The following is a 25,255-nucleotide window of genomic DNA, read 5'->3' on the forward strand; positions in this document are numbered from 1 at the left end:
TGTCATCTTTCTAAGGTATGAGATGGACTAAATGTGGTCCAGAGGTGGCATTCAGTGGACAGCCAGGGTGTGAGTCTGGCCTTACTATTTCTTCATGGCTTCATGAACATGAATGCTCCTGCAATATTGGCAATTAAGTTTACTCAGAAAGAAGTTATGATTTACCAGGTTATATCCAGGAAGTGGTTCTTTGGCTTCTGGTCTAATACACATTCCTCAGTGGCAGGATGCCCTGACCTGTTTAACGTGTGAGTTTTCTTCTTTACAAAAACATGTTTCTTTCCAGATGAATGAATTAGGTTGAACATGTAACAAAGTCATCAGTAAAAATTAGTGAGGTATTTGTGGAAATCAATGAAAGCCTAGGCAGGAAATCCAAACAGCTTCTAAATGTTTTTGACAGAATGCTAGAAAATAAAAAATCTGTTTATACATATACCATTGTTCAAAAACAGGACTTGAGACAATCTCCAAAGAAATATGATGGAGTAAAATAAATAGGTGCAGATAGCTGGCTGAAGTGAACTGTTCTGTTGAGCTTTCCAGCAGCCAGAACAAGGGAGAAGCAGCGAGTTATAAAAATCACAGTGTAAGATTTTTTTTCTTTAAACCCCCCCCTTTTCCTCCTTGAAGTCCTTGGTATTGAGATCTATTGATTATTACAGAGATGTGGTAAAGATTTATTACTCAATGTATTATTCTAACTTTCACGCATCAGCTGACAAGTGGAACACGGAACAAGCGCCTTGGTTTAAGATGGTAGGAAGATCTGTTTCTTAAGAACTGAGATAAGGCCCACTAGATCAATACACATTCCAACAGACTGTTTACAATTAGGACTACAGGTGTCAAAACCCAAACCTCACCCCACTGCTTCTAAGACACAGGAGACAGTCACTTTGTTGTGGTGGAGACAGAACAGGCCCTGGATCTTTTCTGTTGCTGGGAAAGTGAGTCAGAAAGTGGTGTCCAAAACGGTTCTCTACTTGCAATTTACTGGTCTTCAGGATGTGATTGCAACTCCTCTAGATGGCGTGACTGACCTTCCATATCACCATGGAGTTAACTAGATTATCTTCTTTAACACTTACTTGGTGGAGTACAGCCATGACCCCCATAATTTTTGAATTACTCTCTGTGGTTAAAACATGGTCTTATCACTTCAATCCCACTTGGAAGGGAGAAGAAAGCAATCACAGGAGGTAGGAGAGAGGGAGGGAGGGATATGGGTAGGAAAGGGGACAGGGAGGGGAAGAGGGTAACTGATCAGGTATTGGGTGTGTGTGGAGAAACAGGACTGAAGCCCTGAGGGTCAGCAGAAAGAATGGAAACAGGTCACCTGGGGAGGTAGGAGGTGGGAGGACCCTCCAGAATGTACCAGAGACCAATCAGGATTCAAAGGGAGGGGCTTTAGAGGAAATGCCCTAAGGTAGGGAGAGGGAACTTGTAGAGCCCACCTCCAGCAGAAAGACAGGGCATCAAGTGAGGGGGTTGCCATCCCACAGTCAAAAACTCTGATTCATAATTGTTCCTGTCTGAAAGACTGCAGGGACAAATATGGAGAAGAGTCTGAGGAAAAGGAGGTCCAGAGACAGGCCCAAAGTGGGATCCAGCTCTAGGGGCGGCCCCAAGGCCTGACACTATCATGGAGGGTATGGAGTGCTCACAAAAAGGCTCCTATCACGATTGTCCTTCAACAGACCCAACAAGCAGCTCAAAGAGTCAGATGCAGATATTTACACCCAACCAATGGACAGAAGCTGCTGACCCTGTGGTTGAATTAGGGGAAAGCTGGCAGAAGCTGAGGACGAGGGTGACTCTGTAGGAGGACCAGCAATCTCAATTAACTTGGGCCCCGAGATCCCTCAGACATTGGACCACCAACCAGGCAGCATACACCAGCTGATATGAGGCCCCCAACACATATATAGCAGAGGAGTATCCGGTCTGGGTTCAGTCATAGAAGATGCACCTAACCCTCAAAAAACTTGATGCCCCAGGGAGTGGGGAGGTTTGGTGGGGTTGAGGGTAGGGGTGGGTTGGGGACATCCTTGTGGAGAAGGGGGTTGGGGGAGGAGGTATGGGATGAGGAACAGTCAGAGGGTGGACGGGGAGGGGGATAAAATCTGGAGTATAAAAAAAAAAGATTAAATAAATAAAAAAAACCACACACACATGGTCTTATACATAACAGTGCATAAATGTTGGTGAACAAGTCATCTAATTTCTGAATCATGCTTCCATATAAGTATCAATCCTGTGTACATGTTACTAAGTGTCAATTTAGACTAATGTGCATCTTTTCTAGAGCTGGAATTCCAGAACATCTACATAATTATAAGCACAAGTCCACTGGCACCACACAATCTTACTGTTCTAGGCACAATACCAACATGAAGCTGCATGTACCATTAGGAATCTCTATTTCAGACAATACACAGGAAATTAGCTACTGTTATAGTTGTCAACAACGATAACATTTCCAACAAACACACATCACCAACAGTTATCAGCATTTACCTGAGTCACTTGCCTTCCAACAGGCTATATCCTATGTTGGCACCATAAAGCACTTTTCTTTCTACAATGTCTACCCTCTTTGATACTTTGCTGATAGGTCTCAAAAGATTCAAATATACTCACATAAAAAATATCATCTCTAGATGTTTTCAAATGAGAGCATCTGACAGGAGAACCTAGAAGCACCTGACTATGGCTCTCCTTCCACTATTCTTGGGACTTCTCCCTCCCCAAAGCAAAGCTACATGGGGTTACCTATGTATTAAAAGTATGAACACCACAGGCCTCAACTTGAAGTAACTGGTTTGGGAAGATCAAATTTCTGAATTTCATCTGTAATTCCATACGAGTTAATTATTTCCCCACCAGAAACTTTCTGACAGCATATACCTGGTTAATGCCAGGGAATTATCAAAGTTTTTTTTTTTCAGGACAGGACAATGGGGAAAATAAGGTGGTAGACTGGAAGTTTATAAGTAATTTCACTTTCACTGAGTAAACTATAGAGTGGTGTTATTATTTAGGACTCTATAGTCAGGTTTATGATCCCACAAACAGGAACTAGAAACTTTAGAACCAGAGACTAGTAGTGTAGTAGTCAACCCTGGAAGTGTAGTCTGGACTGAGGTAGCTCTTTCATCTAAAACAGGCCTAAAGAGTCAATTAAACACTTCACAGGTCTTATCTTCTTCCTTACGGCCTTAAACTTTTAGAAACACTCTTATATTACATTGAAATGTAGAGCTAGGCAATTTGAAATATGCCAACATACCATAGATCTTGCTCTAGGTAAAGAGTCAGAGAAGTGATGGGGTAGAAATAAAGTTGGAATCTGATTGTCTCTTAATGAGACAGCATTATTGTGCATCCTCTCCCATCTGGGTGGGTCAGGGAGCCCAGAAGAGTCAGACAAGAGCACCTGGAACAATTAAGAGGTAAGTATAGACTTGTGATAAATAGTACAAGAATCATTTGTCACTGGAGAAGCAGCAGCCATTGGAGTTAAGTCTTCAGGAACAAAGAGGGAGATAAAGGTTGAGCAAGTGCTTATCTTGGTGGAGGACAAGGTATTAGCAACGTTTCTGTAACAACGCAGGAAATTAGACCTTAGCTATTTGGATCAACTTCTTAATACAGACTTCTGAAGGAAGCTATAAAACTTTCCTTTTGTACCCTCAAAACCAAGATAGATCTGATACAGTTCTTATCAAACTCCTAAAAGTTCTACCCAGATATGAAAATCCATTGTAAAGTTGCTGCCAAGGTCTCATGGGTGGTAGATAACACCATAAAAACTTTACACCATTCATATATTGGAAAGGATTCATCCATGTGTAAGAGTTTTGAAAGTTGCTGGACAATAATAGCATTAGCCTCAATATTCTAGTGAGAATTTTATTTTGAATTTAAAAAAATCCTATCATCTCATTTATTGAAATTGCCAAGACTCACAGGAGAGAGGCAGACTGAGCATGTTAGGCTATGAGGTGAGAACAGATGAGAAGTTTAGTTTACTTCTATTCTCAGGCCTGTCTTGGGAACTATAATTTATAGCTAAGAAGATTGCTTCCAGGAGCAGGTCTAGGATCAGATGGCTAACGGGGCAAGTGGATGGCTAATGGGGCGACTGGAAAAGGAAGCTCACTGTTAAAAGGTCTTCCTGAAATCTGCATTCTTGTCCTTCAGTAGGTTCTCTGGGGAGTACACAGAGGGGAGTATGGCAGCAGCTTTTCCTTCACATGGACTTCCCGGTGTTTGATGAGGAAAGAGCTCTTATTGAAGTGTTTCCCACACTGGGCACATGTGTAGGGCTTCTCTGCATTGTGGATTCGCCGGTGTTCTCGGAACCTTGTGCAGTTATTAAAGGTCTTCTCACAGTCCCCACATTTGTAGGGATTCTCTCCAGTATGGACTCTGCGGTGGGCACTGAAGTGAGAACTGTTGGTGAAGCTTTTCCCACACTCTTCACACTGATAGGGCTTCTCACCAGTGTGGGTTCTCTGATGGATGATAAGACTTGAGCTCTGACTGAAGCATTTCCCACACTCCCTGCATCTGTACGGCTTCTCTCCAGTATGGATTCTCTGGTGGGCTCCAAAATTTGAGGAGTCATTAAAGCTTTTCCCACAGTCAAGACATTTGAAAGGCTTTTCCCCAGTATGGATTCTTTGGTGTCTGATTAGGCTCCTGCTCCTACCAAAGCACTTCCCACAGACACTACACTTATAAGGATTCTCCTTCTGGTGTGTCATCCTGCACACAAGACGGGCACTCCTTCCAAAGTTCTCCCCATATTTGAGAAGTCTGTATGGTCTCCTTCCCACAAAAGGCCTCTGATGTACCACAGCCTTTGCTGTATCTCTAGGTTGAGACATCAGTTTTCCCTGTCTAACTCCTTGAAGGTTTTCACAGTGCCTTCCTGAGAAGTACTCCTTTTTACAGTATTTACTGGGGTTGGTATTCTGGGAAACAAGTCTTTTAGCTTTTTCGATTAATACCCTATGGGGCTCTGTGTCCTTAAACATTACCTGTGTTGGGCCTTCCTTAATAATACTTCCAATTTCAAAATCTGGAAAAGGAAAAGACAACAGAATTTCAAAAAAATTCCAATATTAACAAAAACAATTGACCAGGCCTACAATGCTTATGATCCTCTAATGTTCACGGCCACACACTGTGACTTGACTGATCCACCATGCTTTACTCGCTTTCAGTTCTATAAAAAGGCCAAAGACATTTGCCAGTGTGGGTCCTTAAAATTTTTTTGAACTGAATTATATATCAAGATACTAGTCTCTATACTATGTATCCTAATTAACTTAGCAATAACTAGGTTTATATCCTTGAAGTGGCTCATTATGTTTTTATTCTTTCACATCTATTCTAAATATTGTACTACACCTCATTTGAATAAACTCTAATAGACAACTCTAAATTCCTCATACTTCTCAATTGTTCAATAGCTAGTCAGGTTCTAGTTTAGAGTACTGTTTTTCTCATACCATCTTGTAGCTTGTTATTTTTGGTCACCTCATGGACCACGATAATACAAACACTCTGTTTTACTGTTTCCAAAACTAGAATTTCTTACTCTTTCATTACACCCCATTCACTGTAAGGTGCATCTTAGATTCAGCTTCTCTGTGGAGTTTTATGGGACGCAGGACATATGCCCTATGGAGACAGAAACTTTGGATGACATAGTTTGGTTCTGGCAACATACTGGTCACTTGTTAATTCTGTTTTTGTTATCAGTTTTTAATTATGGTAAAGTTCACACACAGAGAAGAATAAACAGTGTAATATGTATAAAGAACTTCCATGAACTACTTACTTACCTTTAACAATGATCTATGTATGACTAATGCCATTTCAAATTCATCTGGAAAAACAAATAACCCAGAATAGAGAAAACAATTCTTGACAATAAAAGAGCTTCTGGGGGAATCACCATCCCTGACCTCAAGATTTACTACAGAGCAATAGTGATAAAAACTGCATGGTATTGGTACAGTGACAGGCAGGCTGATCAATGGAATAGAATTGAAGACCCAGAAATAAAACAACACACTTATGGACACTTGATCTTTGACAAAAAGCCAAAAAAATATACAGTGGAAAGAATAAAGCATCTTCAATAAATGGTGCTGGTCTAACTGGCAGTCAGTATGTAGAAAAATGAAAATAGACCTATATTTGTCACCTTGCACAAAGCTCAAGTCCAAGTGGATCAAGGACCTCAACATAAAACCAGATGCACTGAATCTAATAGAAGAGAAAGTGGGAAAGAGCCTCAAACTCATTGGCATGGGTGGGGGGATTTCCTAAACAGAACTCCAATGGCTCAGGCTCTAAGATCAAAAATTGATAAATGGGACTTCATGAAACTGAAAAGCTTCTGTACAGCAAAGGACATAGTCAATAGGGCAAATCGGCAACCTACAGATTGGGAAAAATAACCTCACTAACCCCACATCTGATAGAGGGCTAATATCCAAAATATACAAAGAACTCAAGAAGCTAACCTCCAAAAAACCAAACAACTCAATAAAGAAATGGGGTATAGAACTAAACAAAGAATTCACAGCAGAGGAATGTTGAATGGCTGGGAAGCACTTAAAGTAATGTTCAAAGTCCTTAGTGATCAGGGAAATGCAAATCACAATGACCCTGAGATTCCACCTTACACCAATCAGAATGGCTAAGATAAAAAATTCAGGTAACAGCATATGTTGGCGAGGATGCGAGGAAAGAGGTTTTCTTATCGGATCCAACACTGTTCTGGGATTTAGAGGAAGTCACAGCCTATTAAGCTGATTCTGACAGTAACTGATAATTTGATTACATTCTGGAGGTAACCTAAAAATATTCACAGGGACTCTTTTTATAGTTATTAAAAAGGAAGCTGGGATCAGAAAGATGGTTCAATAGTTAAAGAATGGGTTGCTTTTCCAGAGGACTTGGGTTTATGGCTTTCAACTATCTGTAACTCCAGTTCCAGGGAACTAAAACCCTCTTCTAGCCTCTGTGGGCACCAGACATGTACATGAAGGCAAAATGACCACAGATGTATAGAGCCAATTTTGTTCAAGGTGCAGAGTTTGGCAGGGATCATGAGCCATGGCTTGGATATGAGAGAGCTTAAGAGGCATGTAGAAGACAGCAAGGGGTTTTGTTTCAAAGTAGCCTAGAGAAAGAAAACAGTAACATAAGGCCTTGAAGGATAGGATGAGCATAAAGTAAGCATGGCTTAACAAAACACAGTTGAGAAGCTGGGCAGAGTGGCACATGCCTGCAATCCCAGAGCTCAAGTGAGATAGGCAGGAAGATCACGAGTTCCGGGCCAGTCTGGGCTACAGTTTCTGGCCTCTTTCTCTCTTTCTTTCTCTCAAAAAAAAAAGTACCAGTGAGAAAATTTGGTTTTCAGATTTTTATGGTCTAGGGAAGGAACAGAGAAAGACAGAAGAACTAGAACAAGGGTTATGGCAGCAGAAGCTGGTAGGCAGAGGCATTAAAATGGTCTTTACAGGTCACCTGTGGGTTTTAGGTATGCCTATGCGTAAGCTAGTAGCTTAGCTGCCAACAAGCACACCCAGTGGACAGTGGCAAACAATAAAGCCTCTCATCTGGTCCCTGCCTTCCTTTTTTTTTGTACACATCACACACACAGCAGCGAGATGTTTCTGATTGAAGCTTACTGACCATCCTCCTCCTTCAAGTATTTTTTTCTATGTAGAATCTCACATTCTTCTCTATAGTTTTCCCAGAAACAAAACACTGTCTGACCCACCAAGACAGAAACCAAGGCTAAAGTCCCAGTCTGAACCAATAGAATGTGAATGGCTGAGGCTCAAGCATGGTACTGGAAGGGAAGCACCATGAGAACAGGACCCATTTTACTTAGCTCTGTTTCCCTTTTCCTCCAACAGCAAATAGCACTCAAGTATCTTCTGAGTTAACAGATGTACACAAGCTATGTGCTAGGTGTACTGATTTTCAGGAAGTCACACTTTCTCCTCACTTTGACCAGAAGCCCCATGACCCTTACCAGTTGGGCTCTCCAGTAGGCCTGAAGGTCCTTCAAGTTCTGGCTCTTCTATAATTTCCTCCTCACTCATCCTCTCACTGCCAGAATCTTCTAACACTGCCTCCTGTGAGGTCTCCTCAGGTTCCCAGGATGTAGGGTCTTGGGGTTCAACCTCAATATGCCCCCTTTCTTGCCTTGAGAGTGATGGGATTTCGTCTGAGGTGTTGGTGGAAAGGGCAGATGTACGGTAGTTAACTAGGGCGTCCATCTCCTTGTAAAATGCACAGGACTCCAGTACATGGCCATTCTTCACTTTTCGGTAACTCTTCTGAAGGCTTTTGAACTTGGTTCGGCATTGTTCTGGTGTTCGGAGAAAGCCACACTCTCGAAGTTGTTCAGCCACGACTCCATACAATTTGCTTTTCCGATGACAGGCTTGAAGTGCTTCATAAAATCGGGTCTCTTGAAGGATATCAAGAAAAGTCTTGGTTTCCTCATAGCCCCAATGCACACCTGCCATTCAAGGATAATGTTTAAAAATATAAGAAAAGGAGCCTGGAATGTCTTCTACTACACACATCCTACAGTGTAATAGAATACAAGTCTTATTCAGGAAATGGCACTGTGGAACACTGTCTTCTGGACATGTCAGGCTACTGCATTCACAAACTCATAGCAGGGATGGCTATTTGTAGAAGACATACACAGCCAGTCAAAATCCTAATACAGGTGGTGTGTGTGTGTGTGTGTGTGTGTGTTTGTGTGTGCACGCGTGCACGTGTTCTCAAGCCCCTACTAGCATTTGACAGCTTTTGGAAGAGAGAGAATTGTTCTTTCTGGAGGAAGTTCCTACTGGTAGATTACCTATGCTTCAGAGGATGGTCCCATACCCATACACATATGGTCAGCACTAATTGTACTTAGTGGGTTAGTAAACAAACAAATAAACAAATAGATAAAAACACAAGAAGTAGGGATGGGAAGTTGTTCTGGGGAGTTAGAGGGAACTGGTGGGTGTATATGATAATATTTCATTGTATACATTTGCAAACTTCTCAAGGATAAAGAAAGTTATGAGTAAAAGTTCATGATAGCAACAGGAAATAAGGAATATCCAGAAACAAGCTTTGTAAAAAGCAGAAAAGTCTCTGTTAAGGATCTATAATTCTTTATTTAAACACATTAAAATAACTTGAAAAAACAAGATGCTGTGCTTCTGGGTACAAAGATTCAACCTGCACAGACATCAATTTTTAAATAATTAGCCAAAATTCCTATTCCGAAAAGATTTACTTGGAAGAGTCCGTGTAGTCTCCCATATTGCCACTGCTACAGAAACTAACAAAAGGACTTAGCTACCTACAAGTGTCTTTTCCAAGTAGTTCAGAAAAATGGATTACAACCCCAAAAGAACAGACTGAAAATTATTATTACTCCTCTTTTTTTTTTTCTTTCTGAGACAGGGTTTCTCTGTGTAGCCCTGGCTGTCCTGGAACTCAGACCAGGCTGGCCTCGAACTCAGAAATCCGCCTGCTTCTGCCTCTCAAGTGCTGGGATTAAAGGCGTGCGCTACCACTGCCTGGCCTTTATCACTTCTTTTTTACCAGCTTTCCTTGAGACTGAGAGCTGTGTCCAAGTAACTATGGGTTTGATAATCTTTTCTTTAAAAGAGAGCATGATCTGTAAGGCATAGACAGCAGAATGAAACTCTTCTCAGAAGTTTGTTAAACATGTTTTTTATGTGTTTTGGAAAAAGTTGTAGCTAGCCTCAGTATTACTGGATGTGTCCAGCCCCATTACTGGATTCCTACACTTGAAACCATCCCCAAGAGCCTGACCCTTGAGTTTTCATACTGGTAAATACCTGTATATGCAAAATAATCCTCCCATTTGTCAGCAGATCTCCTGATTTTTAGCACATAGCCTCATGGACACTTGTAGCTTTCCTAGCCTAATTTATTTTTCTATTCTATTGATTTATCATCATTACAATGAACTAGAAAAGACAATAGTAGTAACAGTGATGCGTTTTAGCCTTTTTTTTTTCTTTCCAGATAGGGTTTCTCTTTGTAGCCCTGGCTGTCCTGGAACTCACTCTGTAGACCAGGCGCTGGCCTCGAACTCAGAAATCTGCCTGCCTCTGCCTCCCAAGTGCTGGGATTAAAAGCATGCGCCACCACTGCCCGGAGCATTTTAGACTTTTTAGAGTACCTTCACCTCTATCTCAATGAATGCCAGTAATAACCCTGTGTTTTTGTTGTTGTTTTTTGTTTTTGTTTCTTTTTTTTTTTTTTTTTGAGACAGGGTTTCTCTGTGTAGCTCTGGCTGTCCTGGAGTTCATTCTGTACACCAGGTTGGCCTTGAACTCACATAGCTTTAACAGCCTCTGCCTCCCGAGTGTCAGGATTAAAGGCATGTGCCACCACTGCCCAGCTAACCCTGTGAATTCTTAATCATATATTTCACATGAGAAAATTAAGCCCAATGTAGTTACATGATGTATCTACGGTCACACACAGTTATTAACTGGCTGTTTAATTCTGTATGTCTTGGTTCCCAAATATTCAACAAATTTGCATAGAGTAGTTTTTCAATTTTTTTTTTTTTATAAGATCTTGCTGTGTAGCTCAAGCTTGTCTCAATATCACAGTCCTGCCAGGTCCCGAGGGCTGGGTTTATAGGTTTGCAGCACCAGGTCTAGTCTCCTTGTATTTTAATGCCTGTCTTTTATCTGGGGTGCACCTCCTACCATAAGGAATATGCAGTCTTGTTTTTTAATATGTTAAACTTGGTTCAGTAAATTTGTAAGTAGTGATATGTTTAGATTTATTTCTACTATCTTACTTTTGTGCTCTTGTGTGGTGGTTTGAATGAGACTGGTTCCCACAGGCTCATACACTGAATGCCTGTTTCCCAGTTGGTGTTACTAAGACAAAAGTTAGTACCAGAAATAGGTACTGACGTGACAGGCCTGACCATGATGGTTGTTTGGAGGAATGTGGAACTCTTTGGATAGGGAAGTGATTGAATGCTCTTAGTGGGGCTTAATGGGCCACTGAGGAGAAACATGGAGAAGAGTAGTGTTGAGAGCCATGCATACTGTGGAGGCTTAGGTCAAGCGGTTTCCCAGGGGAACAATTATTAGAAAGAGACAATCGGGTAGAAAGCACTCTGGTGATATTTTGGTAAGGAAATGTGTCTGCTTTTTGACCTTGTTCTAAGAATGTGTCTGAGGCTAACTGCAAGTTTTGGACTATTTGTTGGCAAGGAGATTTCAGGACAGACTAATGTTGAATGTATCATGTGGTTATTAGTGATTACTCTTATGTGGGACTATAATGAAAAAGGACATGCAGGCCGAAAGAAATATAACTTGTACTATTTGAGGAGAAAAAGATCACCAAGAAAATGAATGCTGGAGAAAACTCTTGTATTCAAAGAGATGAGAACTTTAAAGACAGGTCTGATGTAAAATGAAATAAAGAGTAGTGTCCTCAGGGCAGCATCCCATTCAGTTGTTTCTGACTTATAAAAAGGAAATGCCAAGGAGTCTTCTGCTCCTAAAACAAATGAAAGCTTATCCAACAAATGAAAGCAACACATCAGAGCTTATGTAAATATAATTCAAGACTTCACTCACTCCAAGGTTGCAGTACTTGGCAACTTCAGCCACAGGATTCTGGCTTTAGAGTCATAAAGAATAGAGGAATAAAGGGGTTGTGGAAACTTCCTCACCAGTTAAGCAAAGCCACTGGGGACAGGCATGTAGCAGGATAGTTCTTGTATGGAAGTCCATGAAAGGCCAGTGTGAAACTGAAAGTGAAGCCCAGATTGTGTTGGAGACTCTAGGATGTTGGAGGTACCCAAGCTCTGGGATGTTTGCCAGGGAGAGCTGCATGTAGGGAGTGAAATCAGCTTGAGAGAAATGTGTAACAGTTAGCAATGCTGAAACAGAAGAGCCATCAAAGGCTTCTGAAATCAGACACAGAACTCCAGGATTTGGAGTTTGCCCTGCTGGGTTTTGGCCTTGCTTTGGTCTGGTATTTCCTCACTATGCCCCATTCCTCCTTTTAAGATATATTAGTCTATGTTGGAAGTATATAATTTGCTTTTTTTTATTTTACAGGTAGTTATAATTAAGAGACTGCCTTGACTCTCAGAAGAGACTATGAACTTTTAAACAGTTTTGAGACTGAAAGATTATGTGGACTTTTGAAGTTGGACTAAATGAATTTTATAATCTTACAACAAGCCTGTGGGGGGCCAGGAGTAGGATGTGGTAGTTTGACTGAAAATGGCCCCCATAGGCTCTTATATTTGAATGCTTGGACCTTGGTTGGTGGAACTGTTTGGAAAGGGTTAGGAGGTGTGGCTTTGTTGGAGAATGCATGTCACTGGGGAAGGCTCTGAGGTTTCAGAACTCCACAATTTTCCTCCCCCTCACTCTCTGTGTCTCTCTCTCCTCCTTCCTTCCCCTCCTTCCCTCCCCCTCTCCCTCCCTTCTACTTGCTGATAAGGATATAAGCTCTCAGCTACTGCTCCAGCTTCATGACTGTTTGCCCACTGCCATGTTAGCCATGGATTCTAACCCTTTGGAACTGTGAGCCCCAACAAACTTTCTGTAAGTTGTCTTGGTCATGGTATCTCTTCAGAGTAACAAAAAAGTTAACCAAGACATTTTGTTCCTGTATTTATGTATTTAGAGAAGGGGTTCTGCTATTAGTCCAGGCTACCTTCAAACTCTTGATGTTTCTGCTTTCCAAATTTTGGCTTTACAGTTGTATGCCACTAGGACTGGCTCTTACTTTTGTTTTTAAGTGGCTCATCTGTTCTGTGTTCTGTTTTCTCTCCTTTCTTGTATTTTAAATTGGGCAGAAAAAAGTTTGTTTCATTTTCTCTACTCCTTTATACTGTTTGTCATTGGCTATACTATATGGACTAATAATGCATCTTCATTTATTATAATACAACTGATTATAATAATCCTCAAATAGTAGACACTTAGAACTCTTATGTTCCATTTACTTCTCTTTTATATGAAGGACTATAATGAATATGATTTATTATACATATGTATATGAAAGCCTGCAGCTATGTATGTATAGTATGTATGCCTGGTACTCAGAGGCCAGAAGGTGTTGGAATCATTGGAACTGGAGTGACAGATGGTTATGAACTGCCATGTAGATGCTGGGAACTGAACCTGGGTCCTCTGTAAGAGCAGCTAGGGCTCTTAACTACTGAGTCATCTCTCTACCCTGACTCCCAAATGTTTAAAAAGCATGCTTCACTCTACCCTGAAAAAGAGCCTGCAGACTCCTGAGAGCTGCACTCAGGCTACACTGGGGACAGCAGCAAACACTCAAGTGCCCTTTAGGTTGTGGGGCATTATCATGAAAGCAGCCTGGAGTGTGAGAACTCTCTCCTGGATTAGTCTAATGTAATGCTTTTCCCACAAGAGTACACTTCTATCTTCATACCAAGCCTGTGAGTGGGGTTGAGGGGAACAATACAATTCTTACCACTTAGGTTTTGAAACAAGACAGGGGCAGCATGGATTTCAGACTTGCGTATAAACTCAATGCCCACTTCATCACCATCGGAGTCTTCAGCACCTTCCTCCTCCTCCACCAAACTGACCTGCTCTTTAGCACTAATAGCAGTTCTCTTGAGTGGGAGAGAGATCACGGCCCTTGGCCTCTCAGTAGATGAAGTGTGGGCTGCAGGGTTTAACAAGGCATCCATGTCCTCAAAGAAGGCACAGGGTTCTAGCATGTGGCCATTTCTTACTTTTCGATAACTCTTCTGAAGACTTTTGAACTTGGTCCGGCACTGCTCTGGTGTTCGGAGGAAGCCACATTCTCGCAACCATTCAGCCACAGCACCATACACCTGGCTATTTCGCGGACAAGCCTGGAGTGTTTCATAAAAGCGAGATTCCTTGAGAATTGCAAGAAAAGTCTTGGTTTCTTCATAGCTCCAGTGCACACCTGCAATCTTTTCATCTTCCAAACCCCACTGTTGCTGCTCTCGCCACACTTTCCCTGCATTCCTTGCTGGGATCTGAACAGTGCGAACTGACTTCTCTTTGATGTAGTTGCTTTGCAGGACACCATTCCTCTTATTTGAGGAATGAAGACCTACACTCCATGGTTCCTTTTTTTGTTCCAACTGGGCTATTTTGTTAGGTGCTGACACAGTGTCTCCTACAGTAAGAGAAATATATTTCATAGTAGGTACAGATGTCATTACTACACACCCTAGCCTCCTGTTAAAACATGTTCTCCTGGATTGTTTACACCAAAGCCTTCCTCAGCCAGGACCATGCACACTGTAGTTATTTAAATGACTTCTTTGGCACAGAAATCTAGAAATGACATCATCAGAAATGTCCTCAAGGGCAAAAGATGTTTCATTACTTTTGACTCTTTCTTTTGGATGATACTGTATCATACTGTAGCTCAGGATAGCCTGGAACTCACTATGATGGCTTCAAACTTCTAACAATCCATCTGCCTCAGTTTCCAAGTGCTACAATGAAAGTCCTGAGCCACCACAATTAACTCAGTATTTGTTTCCTTTACTTATATATACATGCCCTAAATCCTTGTCTCAATGTGTACACACACACACACACACACACACACACACACTCTGGGGCTATTAAAAAAGTAAAGAATTTTTATTAAACTATATTAATCACACAGAATGGTATTGCCATAAAACAGAGAAAATAAAATAGAATAGACATAATATAGATATAATAATCTGAAATAAATACATTGATATATGGTCAACTAATCTTTGACAAGAGAAGACAAAAATATGTTCAATGAATGGTGCTAGGAAAAGTGAATCTCTACATGCCAAAGAGAAATTGGACTAATACTTTATGCCACTCAGAAAAGTTAACTTGAAATATATTAAATACCTACATATGGGGCTGGGGAGGATGCTCAGTTGGCAAAGTGCTTGCTATATAGGCACAGGGACTTGAGTTTGATCCCCAACATCCATGAAAGACAAGCATGGTGACAAATGCTTGTAATTGCAGCAAAAGGATCTCCAGGTTCAATGAGAGACCATATCTTAGGAAATGTGGTGGAAGAGAATTGAGGAAGACATCAGACATTGACTGCTGCCCTCCATATGCACCACCCCCATGCATGCATATATGTGAGACCTAAATGTGGGTCCTGAAACCATAAAATCCCTAGAAGAGCACAGGGAAAGGGGAATTGACACTAGTCTTGGAAATATTTTTTTCCCTTGATATAACAGCCAAAGCAGAGGCAATAAAAGCTTAAGCACCACAAGAAAAATAACAGCCTACAGCCCAGGCAGAAATACTTACAAACATATATATTTTGAGAGGCTAAAATAGAAAACGTACAAGGGATCATACAATTATTATAAAAAAATCTGATAAAAATGGGCAAAGAATCTGATGTGCAAATGGCTAACAGGCTCATGAAAGGTACTCAACATCATTAATTAACAGGGAATAAAGTAAATCAAAACCACAAGTTAGCTCACATCTGTTACAGTGGTTAGCATCAGAGAGATAAGAGGCGCTGGTGAGGAGGTATAGAGTGTGAACTCCATGCACTGCTGATGGGAACACATCTAGCCATTGTGAAAACAGTAGGGAGGTGACCTGAAAACATTAAAAACCACAACCACCTTGTGTCCCAGCTCTCCTACTTCTAGATAGACTTGTAAAGAAAACCAAATCACTGTGGAGGCACCAGCTCTGACATTTACTGGAACATCATTCACAGTATCTAAGGTGTAGAAAAATCCCCAAATATTTATCAATGGATGAATAAAGAATATTTAAAAGTGGCTCAGTGGTAAATAGTATTGTCTGCTCTTCCAGAGAACCTGGGTTTGATGCCTAGAACCTACATAGTGGCTCACAACTGCCTATAATTACAGTTTCAGGGGATCTGATGTTCTCTTCTGGCCTCCCTGAGCATCAGGCACACATGTGGTGCACAGACATACATTTAGGAAAAATACTCTTGTACATAAAATAAAAAAATTGAAAATACAGGATATGTGAAAATATAGAAAAATTTATCTATAAAATGGAACATAAAAATTATACAAAGGCAATCCTAATGTTTTAGATATTTAGGACCTGGAAGGCATTATATCAAGTGAAACAAGCCAGATGGTAAAAGACAAACATCATGCCATCTCAGCTTTATGTGGAATCTTTTAAAAACCTCTCAGTATGCAGAGGAACAGAACACTGGTTTCCAGAGGGCTGAGGTGGGCAATATGGACAAATATAAAGAATTTATTTCAGCACTAAGCAGGATACATTTTGGAAATTTAATGATGTCTGTATCTTAGAATAGTGTACTTCAGATCTATCATTGTCTGAGAGTAGATTTTAAGTGTCCTTCCTGTTAACGATGTGAGTGATGGATATGTTAATTGTGGTCATTACTATGAAATGTATATAAAATAATAAAACCTCACAATTTAATTACATAAAATTTTATTTATAAAATAAACAGTAAATCTGGAAAAATTTGGCAGAAGAAACAAATGTTCAAACAAAAACTTCGATGAAGACAAATCAAAAAAAACAACGTGAAGCTGTTTTGCTTAAAGAAAGAGTATTTATATAAAGTATGTACAGTGCCTTTGGAGGCCAGAAGAGGGTGCTGGGGTCTCCTGGAATTTGAGTTACATGAGCTTGTGAGCTACTATGTGGGTGCTAGGAAACAAACTCAAATCTTCTGGAAGAGAAGCCAGTGTTATTATCAATGAGCTCTCTCACTCTAATCCCAAACTAATTTTTTTTTTTTAAAATTGGTTTTTCGAGACAAGGTTTTTTTGTGTAGCCCTGGCTGCTCTGGAACTTGCTCTGTCAATCAGGCTGGACTTGAACTCAGAGATCTGCCTGCCTCTGCCTCCCAAGTGCAGGCTTTAAAGGTGCACACCACTATTGCCTAACCCAAACTGAAAATTTAATTGTATGTATGGCTAGCAATTACTCACCAGACATACAGGATTATAGAATTTGTAATACTTGTTTTATATCCATTGGTTATAAATTGGTATCAGTACATACATACATAAACTTGTATGTGTATATGTGAGTCAGAGGATAACCACAGGTGTTGTTCAGTCACTGTCCAACTTTGTGAATGTGTGCAGAGTTGCACTTGTGTGCCTAAATGTGTAGGCACATTTTATTTTGTATTTTTACAGAAGTTCTCTCACCAACTTGTAAGTCATCCAGTAGGCTGAGCTGGCTTGCCAGTGAGCCCTAGGGATTCACTTGTCTCTGCTCTGCTCCCAGGACCAGGACTATAAGAACATACCACCACATCAAGTTTTCTTGCTCTGTCTCAGTCTCCGAAATGGGTTCTGAGGATTGAATTCAGGTTCTTATGTAAGCACTGTACCAAATGAGAAGTCCCTCCAGCTTATCCACCTTTTTTGTATGTTGGGGGATCAAGTATCTCATTGTTGGGTAGGCTATACTGGCTGGTCAGTGAGCTCCTGGGATCTGCCTGTCTCTGCCTCCCCATCTTGGGTTTACAACAACATGCCACCACCCCTGGCTTTTAAAATTGTGGGCTTTAAATACAAAGCTCGTGTCTTCATGCTTGCAAGTGCTTTATTGACTGAGCTGCTTCCCTAGCCCTGGCCTATAATATTACACATTAGTCTGGCTTCTGAATAAAAGCTCCCACATGAAATGGATAACACTTACCTCTCCTGCTAAAGCAGACAGAGGTAGTCCTCTGATAAGCTGCTTATAGAGTGACACTCCAGTGGTCACTGTGCGCCTGTGCACTTGTCAACTTAAATAATTCACAATATGCTACCAAGGTTACTGAATTTAAATTACTTTTTGTTTATTAATATTTCTACCCATACATTTAACAGCTACTCATCCACCTGTTAGGCAGCTCTATGTTAGGTGTTGTGACCATTATTATTAAATAGGAACAAGCTGTAGAAAGACCTTCAGCTGATGGATGTGAGTTTGCACTCCTGTATTATAAATGTATTATGGCACTCATGTCTAACTCCTGTTCAGTGCTCCAATTACTATTATGATATTCTTACTGGAAAGAGCACATGAGAAAGGAAAGGACACAGATGTGTAACTACACTGGGTGATCTGTGGAGATCTATTAAGCCAGTGTTTCTCAAGCTTCCTAATGCTGCAACCATTTAATACAGTTTCTCATGTTGTGCTGACCCCCAACCAAAAAGTTGTTTTTGTTGCTACTCCATAACTGTGCTTGTGAATTGTAATGCGAGTATTTTTGGAGATTAACAGGTTTGCCAAAGGGGTTTCGACCAACAGATTGAGAACTGCTGCTTTAAGCAATAACATTTACAACTATTAATCACCAGTAACATATATGAAATCTGCTGGTCTATCATTTTAAAGGAAATAGTGCTTACCCAGGGAAACCATGCTCCCTGCACTTTCCTTCCTGATTTCATGGTGGAGACCTCTGTGTGCAGGAACTCGCTGTACACTTTTTCTGTAGGAAAAGCTTCTCACCATGTGGACATCTCTCATTGGCTCCTGTAACAACACTAACACCAGTGACTACCAAGACAACTGCAGGGGTTTCTGAAGGACGATCAGCCATGGATGAATCAGAGAAGAATCCTAAAGAAGAACTGAGTTAAGGAAACACGTGTGTATCATGTATCAAGTCAAGAGGAAGACACAGCAAAGAATTAGGATGAGATAGTGTAAGAGATGATCGAGCAAGGGGTTCCATTACTGAAATGACTGGAAAAGAAATGAAGGGGAATGTCTTGAAGTATAAACAATGTAGGCTAGCACAGGAAATACCTAACTGTAATCCCTAGAAGGAAGGCCAAGGGGGACAATTACAATTCACCTGGGAGTACATTACCTGGGTTGTCACTTCCTCATCAACAGCATTCCACTCATCGCCAGGGACAGGAACCCAGACAGAAGAGCGAGCTAGAAAAAGAGAAGAAACAATTATTGTGTATAGTATTCTGAAGTCTGTGTGTGTGAGGGGGAGCATGGTGAGCGTAGCCCTGGCTGTCCTGGACTCACTCTGTAGACCAGGTTGACCTGGAACTCAGGAAGCTACTTGTCGCTACCTCTCGAGGGCTGAGAGTAAAGGTGTGTGCTATCACACCCAGCAGCTGTTTCTCCTTTTAAGAAATGAGAAGATATTAAAACCTACACATAGAAATGATTTTCAGTGAGTTCAGAGAAAATCTATCTTATCCTTATTTGAGTTGGGCTCACAACTCAAATGGTTCAGGAACAACCAGGTAAAGTGCATAAGGAGAGGGTTTGGATGGGGGAACTGAAGGGCACAGTCTATGATGATGTTTCAGTGTGAGATTGTGGCACTTGGAGACTCTTCATTTCTGACTTTCCCAAGAGAAGCCAGATGGGCTGGCTAGTTTTTATGTAAACTTGACATAAGCTAGTCATCTGGGAAGAGGGAGCCTCTATTGAGAAAATGCACCCCTACACCCTCACCAGACTATGAGCCTGTGGACAAGCCTGCGAGGTATTTTCTTGATTGATGATTAATCTGAGAGGGCCCAGTCAGTTGTTGACAGTATTACTCCTGGGTAGGTGGGCATAGAAGGAATAAGAAAGTAGGCTGAGCAAGTCATGAAGGACTAATTGGTAAGCAGAATCCACCCATGGCCTCTCTATCAGCTCCTGTCTCAACATTCCAGTTCTGACTTCCTTTGATGTGGATGTGGAAGTGAAATTAACTCTTTGCTTCCTGAGTTGCTTTTGGTCACGGTGTTCATCACAGCAATAGAAACCCTAAGTAAGACACCAGAAACCTGGGACTTCTGTAAAATCTCTGTAAAAATTGTAAAACCTTAAGTACAAAGAGCAAAATCCAAACCCAAATCCAAACCTCCAAATCCCAAATAACAATTATTTGCAGGTGAAATATAACAAGTCCTATTTCGTGTACAGGTTACCAGTTGGTCATCCCTCGCATAAGTTGACAGTTTCAGAACTGAGGACTTAACTTAAGTCCTGCCAACATAGTAAACAGTACAGCCCTGGGCACAGCAAACATTTAAAAACAGCCCCTTGGGGTAGGAGAAAAGTGAACTTCTTAAACAGCAGTCTTCATGGTCTATCAGAGGTCACCAGGGAAACTGACAAGTTTAATTTACTTGTAAGCAGATCTCAGAAACTTGAGCTACCTGCTTTCTATAGAGGTAAAAACAAAAACAAACAAACACCAAAAAACCCCAGCTCATTTTAAAAAGTTACATTTTATCTGTGTATTTTGAGTGTGTGTGTACGCCTGTCATGAGTTGTGTATGGATGCTAGAGGACAGCTTTCAGGAGTTGGTTCTCTCTTTCCACCATGTGGGTCCTTGGGACTGAACTCACGTCATTAGGCTTGGCAGGAAGCATTTTTACCTGCTGAGCCATATTACCAGCTCCCAAATAATTTTCTTGGAAGCAGCATAGTCTCTGAAAAGCATATGGCTGAAAAGCACATTCCTTCAGAGCTAATCATCTTTCTGGGAAATCTAGTCTGCAGATTTCTGTTCTCCATTCCTCAGTCTTCACAAGCTAAAACGCCTTTTATCATCACGGATGCCAATGATGATAAGACATTATAAATACCCATTTGCTGTCACACTGAGTTTACCAGCTAAAGTCGTTAGAGCTCTCTAACCCATATGATACAGGGAGCTAGGATGCTAAGGAATGCCCTGGCTAATGCAGGATCCACTACTATTTGCAACACATTCTTTTATTTTGGATTCAGCAATGGCAGTATAGCCATTGTAAATATTTCCTATTTTTTGAGTCAGAGTTGAAGTTTAAGAATAATTTTGACAGCATCGGAGAAAATAAAAATGGGAGAGCTGTGCTATGAACTCAGGTCTGTTTGCCTCTTCAGCCTAAGACCTTACTTAACCTTTAGGCATTAATCCTTGTTTTCATGCTTCTTGCCCAAGATCATAGTCTTGGGGCAGACAAGATGTGAATGAAGCCTTTAGATAGGATCTTTCCTCAACTCACTTCTGGCCTGGGATGAAGCCACATTTCAGGAGATGGAACTGGACTGGGAAGGACAGAATATCTCCTTCCCTCATATGACTTTCTGTATTCATATGGAGGACAGCTCTTCATGCTGGTTGTCTTAGTATTTTATTGCTGTGAAGAGACACCACGACCAGGAAAGTCTTATAAAAGAAAACATTTAATTGGGGTTGGCTTACAGTTTCAGAGGTTTAGTCCATTATCATCATGGAAGCAAGAATGGCAGTGTGCAGGCAGACACAGTGCTGGAGGAGAGGCGACTGTGTGCCACACTGAGTGCAGCTTAAGGATAGGAAACCCCAAACCCCGCCCCCACAGTGACACACTTCCTTCAACAAGGCTGCACCTCCTAACAGTGCCACTCCCTATGGGCCAAGCATTCAAGCACCTGAGTCTATGGGGACCATACCTAGTCACAACATCACACTGTCCCTTCTTTGGGAGTCTCACCATTTATCCCTCTCATACATCATTCTGGGATGTCTGACCTTGTGAGTCAAGTCAAATGCCTTGTTTCCATTTCTTAATAGTTTCTTAAGAGCACATTCAAGAGTACACATACATATGGCATAACTAAAGACACAAACTGAATGTTGAATGGACATTTTAAAATAACCATAAGATTCAAGGCTTCCCTGGACAACCCCATCTTTATGATCCCATTTTATTTTGGTAGGAAATAATTGACTCTTGAGACAGATGAAAAATTTACTTCAAATATTCAGTTTCCTTGTCAAATGGATATCGAAGGGACCTCTATTGAGCAAGTCATAGTGTTAGGGATACAGCATAAACTACATGGTCTCTGACCTGGTGTACTTGGAGTCCTTACCATTCTTAGGTAATGGCCTATGTTCCCCTTTTTGGTTCAGCTGTTCCTGGTGTCCTGAGTGGAGGCTTCCAGCTTCCTCCCGAGAAACAACCCTGTGCTGGGTCTCCAGTTGCTCTGGCTCAAAGTCAGCTACTTCCCACACAGTTCTAGGTGGGGCTTGCTTCTCTGAAGGCAGAGGGCTACTGACCTGCAAAACAAAGTCAACATCAACATAGAAAAGTGGAGGAAAGGAACTTCAGACCTGGGTAAAATCCCCCAACAGGGAAGCTAAAGGGCAGAAGAAATGAGGGGGAATGGAATCTCCACGGACTGAACTGAAGTGGGCTCGCAGTCGTTTGGGAATATGGGAAAAGGAAAGTGATCTTTATTTGTGTAATTTTTGAGGGGTCGTTACTACAAAGTCCTCTCATGCATCAGGTGCACAGAGAACTAATCAGAACACTAGTGAAATGAAGACTTACGAAATCAACCCCTGAGCACATACACTGGGCAAGGTGAAACTGTAAACCTGTCCAACACTGCAGACTTCACGCGGTTAACCAGAGAGCATTGAGAATAACTACAGACCAGCAAGCAAGGACATAGAAAAATGTCAATCTGGCAGTTAAACTGGATGAGTGCCGAGGAGCATGCACAAAGAGTATTTCATAAGACACTCGCTGGAATGGCAAAGGATTAGGGAGGATTCTGGAGTATCCCACGACATCTCCCTCTCCCACTGACGACAAACCCTGTGAGGCATTAACTATTTACTATTGTCTCTATAGTTTTGGTAGAAACATTATGCTGAGGATTAGAACAAACAAACTACACTTTTAGTTTAATTTGCAAGATAATAGTTCAACCAAAATTCTCTCCTCCATTTAGTATGAAACTCAAATCTGCTTTTAGGGGGATTCGGTTTATGGCTCTTTTTAAAGTCCCATTTATTTCTATAATGAGCTCTTGGTTCTTCCAGAAATGTAGCCCTGCTCACCTGCCTTTCCCACCACATCATTTTAAGTCCTTTTGCTCACCTGCTTTCGAAGTCGTCTGGTCTCTTTCTCCAAATGCACTACTAGGGCCACTGCCTCCTCTCCGCTTTCTGGACACTGCTTCTGCGCCCAGGCCTGAATCTTCTCAGGCAGAATGGTGAGAAACTGTTCGATTACCAGCTGCTCGAGGATCTGTTCCTTGGAACGCATTTCGGGCTTCAACCACCGACAGCAAAGTTCCCAGAGTTTACTGAAAGCTTCATGGGGTCCTGTCACATCCTCATAACAGAACTGCCTGAAGCATTTACGAAAGGATTCACATTCAGTGCTGTCTGATCTTTCCAGAATGGGCTCCGATGCCCACTCGGAGTCCTTTTCCACTTTCATTATGAGGCACTCTTCAACTTCCACGTCGATCTGAGGGTTCATGACAGTAGCCATGATTCAACGGGGCCAACAGGTCTAGCTGCAAGTCAGGGCCCAGAGAAGCTTCCAAGTGCCCTCCACTTAATGTCCTTGGAAATATGGGACCATAGGGACATAAAAGACAGCACTTCAGCTGGAACAAGGAACTCCAGGCTGATTAATCAAATTTCTACAGGGCTCTAGAAAAGGTGAATGTGCACCCACCCCAAAAGTCTGCAAATCCGGCCTCTTATCCAATCAAGGCGCGCCCCCTCCCATGAGGTTCTTTAGGGTGCAAGGTCGGAAGAGAGCCAGGCGCTGGGCTGGAAGGGAACCCAGGGGACTGATGCTGGGCGGAGGCGCCAATCAGGAGGGGGTGTGTCCGCGAGGCGCGGCCGGCCCAGGGGTCCTGGTCCAGCTCCAGGCCGCTGCAGGTTCCCAACAGGGGCGCGAGCGCAGGAGTGTCCGGGCTCCCAGCAGCGCTTGCAGCGCTCCGGCTTCCTCCGCACGAGGATGCCGAGAACCTCGGCCAGAGGTGAAGAAGCTACAGGATAAGGCGAGGCCTCGCGGGGGGCGGCGAACTGCTGGCGCGCTGCCCTGTGAGCTCCGCAGCGCAGAGCGCGGGGGGCGCTGGGAGCCGAGGCCACGCATGCGCCGCTCGCGACCGGGGGGTCCGTGCGAGGCTTCCTCGCGGGCAAGGGAGAGCATGCGTGGAGGAGTCTCGCGAGAGCGCGCAGCACCGCGACTTGCCGCCGAGGGACTTTAGGAATGAGGAGAGTGCAAGGGATGTTCAGAGTGGAGGGATACGCTGGGGTCGGACCCTATTCTTCCAGAGACCGTGAAGCAACGCACAAACGGCAGTGAGCGTCCTGCCTCAGGCCAGGCGGACGTTGCCGGCGGCTGGAGTAATTTCTTTAGTGGAAGGGGTGCGAGTGTGTGTGTTGGGGTTGCGGGTAGGAGGGTGGAGGGACTTCTTTGTGACAACTGGCGGAGGGATTACAGCCAGGAACTGGCTGTGCATGGATTGCTACTGTCTGGGATCCTTGGTTGGAGCCAGCACTCCTGAGGAAGGATGTGTGGCTAGCTCTGTTCAAGTGTATGGTCAGGAGAAGTCTTATTTTCATTTTGGGGAATCTCTTAATTGCCCAAGGCTCTGAGAAGGTCTGAGTGGCTAAGCATGATCAAAAAGACAATCTGGGACCTAATAGGATGGGGCCTAGATTCCCGTACTGCTGCAAAAACTTCATAGCTAGATGTACCAGAACCTGCTGGCTCATAAATGTCTATCCTGTAAGTGCCTACTTTGTGACAATGTTTTAGGCTCTTGGCATTCATTAGTGGGCAGCACAACTCTTATTCTCAGAGGTAGGTAGCTTATTAGAAAACAGGCTAATGACTTATTTCCCAAAGGTTTTGCCATGACTTGGCTAATTCTAGCATCCCAGAGGCATGGAGAGTACCATAAGGATAAAAGGCATAAACTGAAGGAAGGTCAGGGATAATCCATGGGTGCATCTAGTTAGCATCTGCCACGGGATAGATGGAGCAGGCACACAGCTTGTTTTAATTGTATTTAAAAATAGTATTATTGAGTGCTGATTTCACACCAGACATGGTGATAGGTGGTAAGCAAAACAAGATTCCCTCATCATTAGTAAGTCATAAATAAATGTCTGTGTAACTGGGGTGAATCCTTCCAAGAAAAGAAACACATTCGAGATTTGGCTTAGGTAAGAGGTCTGGGTAAATTTCTTGGAAGAAGTAGTACTAAGGATGAGATCCAAAAGACAGACCTAGTAGGGATTGAGCAAAGCCTGGTCTTCACAAGAGTCCCATAGAGAGGATGAGGTTGTCTCATTTTAGAGTCTAGGGCACCGAGACCTCAGTAGGGTGGTGCAAGTGCTAAAGGTGATGGGGAGTCATGGGAACCC

The 25,255-nt window shown here is 42.3% G+C and overlaps 1 protein-coding gene across 1 annotated transcript; it reads right to left on the bottom strand.

Annotated features, from left to right (window-relative positions):
* Nucleotides 1-3,899: 3,899 nt before the first annotated feature.
* Nucleotides 3,900-24,047, bottom strand: Zkscan2 (zinc finger with KRAB and SCAN domains 2). Its single transcript, XM_031388203.1, has 7 exons — nt 22,962-24,047; nt 21,946-22,132; nt 18,955-19,025; nt 18,488-18,614; nt 13,570-14,253; nt 8,069-8,560; nt 3,900-5,089 (listed from the first exon to the last, which is right to left on the bottom strand). Exons 1-7 carry the CDS (start codon nt 23,358-23,360, stop codon nt 4,203-4,205), a joined length of 2,847 nt encoding a protein of 948 aa, XP_031244063.1. The 5' UTR covers nt 23,361-24,047; the 3' UTR covers nt 3,900-4,202.
* Nucleotides 24,048-25,255: the final 1,208 nt, after the last annotated feature.

This window comes from Mastomys coucha, unplaced genomic scaffold (genome assembly GCF_008632895.1).
Source record: "Mastomys coucha isolate ucsf_1 unplaced genomic scaffold, UCSF_Mcou_1 pScaffold21, whole genome shotgun sequence".
Classification (NCBI taxonomy): domain Eukaryota; kingdom Metazoa; phylum Chordata; class Mammalia; order Rodentia; family Muridae; genus Mastomys; species Mastomys coucha.